Source organism: Manihot esculenta, chromosome 14 (genome assembly GCF_001659605.2).
Source record: "Manihot esculenta cultivar AM560-2 chromosome 14, M.esculenta_v8, whole genome shotgun sequence".
Lineage (NCBI taxonomy): Eukaryota > Viridiplantae > Streptophyta > Magnoliopsida > Malpighiales > Euphorbiaceae > Manihot > Manihot esculenta.
In genome coordinates this window covers 7,887,124-7,890,316 of record NC_035174.2, presented here as the reverse complement: position 1 = coordinate 7,890,316, position 3,193 = coordinate 7,887,124, and the positions used below count along the sequence as shown (strand labels likewise).

The 3,193-nt window shown below is 37.0% G+C and overlaps 1 protein-coding gene across 1 annotated transcript; it reads right to left on the bottom strand.

Moving 5' to 3' along the window:
* Nucleotides 1-2,310: 2,310 nt before the first annotated feature.
* On the bottom strand, nucleotides 2,311-2,736 carry LOC110600470 (RING-H2 finger protein ATL79). The gene has a single exon (XM_021737339.1). It carries the CDS (start codon nucleotides 2,734-2,736, stop codon nucleotides 2,311-2,313), a length of 426 nt encoding a protein of 141 aa, XP_021593031.1.
* Nucleotides 2,737-3,193: the final 457 nt, after the last annotated feature.

Genomic DNA, 3,193 nt, shown 5'->3' with positions numbered 1-3,193 from the left:
CAACATCAATGATAAAACCTTCTTTATTAGTAGGGATGTTATCTTTCATGAAAATATTTTTCCCTTCCACGATAGCAATCGGATTGAAAATCATGTGCTTCCTATTCCTGTGATTGAGAATGATTATCCTGTTGTTGAATCCTCTCCTTCTGGTCACACCAGTGATGACCTACAGAAACATCCTTCAGTTAGAAGGACACAAAGGCATAGACAAGCCCCTGTCTGGATGCATGACTATGTTGATTCCCAGCAAATATCTTTTATGACCTTCCATCCTATACATCAATCTTATATTTGCAATGTCAACAAGGTTTCTGAACCTTCTACTTATAATCAAGCATCTAAGGATGCACATTGGGTAGAAGCCATGAAGCAAGAGCTTCAGGCCCTGGAAAATAACAACACTTGGGTGCTCACTAATTTACCTAAGGGTAAGAAAGCAATAGGCTGTAAATGGGTCTATAAAGTGAAATTCAAGTCAAATGGGGATATAGAGAGATATAAGGCCCGGCTGGTGGCCAAGGGCTACAACCAGATTGAGGGGTTGGATTATAAGGATAGATTTTCCCCTGTGGCCAAACTTACAACTGTAAAAATTTTGATTGCTCTTGCTACCTCCAAACAGTGGCCTATTTTTCAATTGGATATAAATAATGCTTTTTTGCATGGTAATCTTGATGAAGAGGTGTACATGACACCTCCCCAAGGGTATCACAAAGCTCAGCCAGGGCAAGTTTGCTTGCTTAAACGGTCCTTATATGGGCTTAAACAAGCCTCCAGACAGTGGAACATTGAATTTACCACTTTTCTGAAGGGTTTAGGCTTTGTGCAGTCCCCCCATGATCATTGTCTCTTTACACAGCACACTGGTGTTTTAACTTTGATATTACTTATATATGTTGATGATGTTATTTTGACTGGAAACTCCATTGATGCCATTACTGAATGCAAACTTGCTTTAGATTCAAAATTTACTATCAAGGATTTGGGACCCCTGAAATATTTTTTGGGTCTGGAGGTTGCTAGATCCTCTCAAGCAACTTTGCTCAGTCAGACTAAGTATATTTCAGACATATTGAAAGATGCAGGGATGTTTCATTGTAAACCTGTCTCTTGTCCTTTACCTCAAGGATTGCATTTATCTCCTGATTCAGGAGAGGTTTTTGATAAACCTGATTTATATAGAAGACTGATTGGGAGGCTTCTTTATGTTAATCTCACAAGGCCTGACATATGTTATGCTGTGCAACACTTGAGTCAATTTATGAGCATGCCCCGAAAGCCTCATTGGGAGGCTGCTTTACATGTGCTTCGCTATCTTAAGGGCTCTTTACATCAGGGGCTTTATTTTCCTGTAAGTACTGATTTATCACTGACTGCCTACTGTGACTCTGATTGGGCAGCTTGCACTTATTCCAGAAAATCATTATCTGGATATTGCATATACTTGGGCCCTTGTCTTGTCTCTTGGAAAACAAAGAAACAGCCTACTATTTCTAAGTCCTCAGCTGAGGCTGAGTATCGTGCAATGGCTAACACTGTGTGTGAACTCCTCTGGATTAGCTATATTTTGCAGGATTTGCAGGTTCACATCCAATTGCCCATTCCACTGCACTGTGATAGCAAAGCTGCCATCCACATTGCTGCCAATCCGGTTTTCCATGAGCGCACGAAGCATATCGAGATAGATTGCCACCTGGTGAGAGATCAACTTCAACGGGGATTTATATTACCTCACCATGTCACTACTGAAGAACAGCTGGCTGACTTATTCACCAAGGCCCTACCAGCCTCCCGCCATAGCACATTAACCAGCAAGTTGAATCTTCTGCCTCTCCCAGCTTCAACTTGAGGAGGGGGTGTTAAAAGCTATGCTATGTCGTTTTACTGGTTGTAATTGATTGGTTATCTAAACTGCGTCGTTTTGTTTAGGTTGAGTTATTTGTATGCACATGTTGTGCGTGTGATTCAATTTGGTATAAACAGGAAGCGATGCTTCCAGAACTGACATAACGTCATTTTCTGATTTTAAATAAAAGTTCTGATTTTCTTCCTCTCTCTCTTCTGTTTCTGCACATGTTATATATATAAACATATTATTTCTAAAAAATATTATATCAACCCTTACTCGTCTAACAATTTTCTAATTAGTTCAAATACTAATGATTCTTACAATGGGAGAATAATTCTTATTTAAATTGAATCTATATAAATTCTAATAAACGTATGAAATTTCAAGCGGATACCGCTATTATTTTAAGCTACCGAATCCGTAAATGAAGTTTTCCCAGCAAAGAAAAATGAATGAATCTATCGCAGCCACCAAGTGTGACGATCATCTGAGCCAATGAAAGAAGAAAACTTGAACACTAACACTTGCCCTCCAAGCTCGGAGATTAGTCTTCGAGGAGCAAGCGAGTCCCTGCAAAGAGGGCAAGTCATGCGGCCGTAAGCAACCCATCTGTCTAAGCAAACTCTATGAAACATATGCTTACATCTTCTCAACTCTCTCATCTCTTCTCCTTGTTCAATCTTACTCAGACAAACTGCACATTCTATGGCTTCACTGCAGCTTGCTTCGCACTTGTAGTACTGCCCTGTGCTTACTTCTTCATCATCAACAAACTGATCTTCTGGCTTGTAAAGGTGATCATGGTATTGGAAGAGAGGATTCCGAATCAAGAAATTCAATGCCCATTTGAAGTGGGCAGAGATCAAACTCAAGTATTTGAGCATGGATTTGACTGAAGTTGGAGAAAAGAAGAGGAGGAATTTGTTCTACTGTAAGTTTATGATTTGATCATTACTATATAGGAAGTTGTGGATAATAACATTAGCCAAAAGTTTTTTCAAAAAAAAAAAAACAAAACAAAACGTGTATATTGAATTTTTTTAAAAAAAAAATCTTATATCTTGTCCCAAAATTTAAAAGATTTAATAAAAAAATCATATTTTTTATAAATTTTAAAGTTTAATTGATAATAAATTTAATATAAAGTACTATTGGAAAAATTTATAAAAAATAGATTTTTTGTGATTAATTTTTTTTTAAATGTACAAAAAGTTTAAAATCGTGCAGAAAAAAGTTTTATGCAGGAACCCTAATTAATTTACAAACAAATATTTAGTGTATTATCGAATAATTTGTTAAAAAGTATATGTAATTAATTTTATTTTTTTAATGCGTTAATAA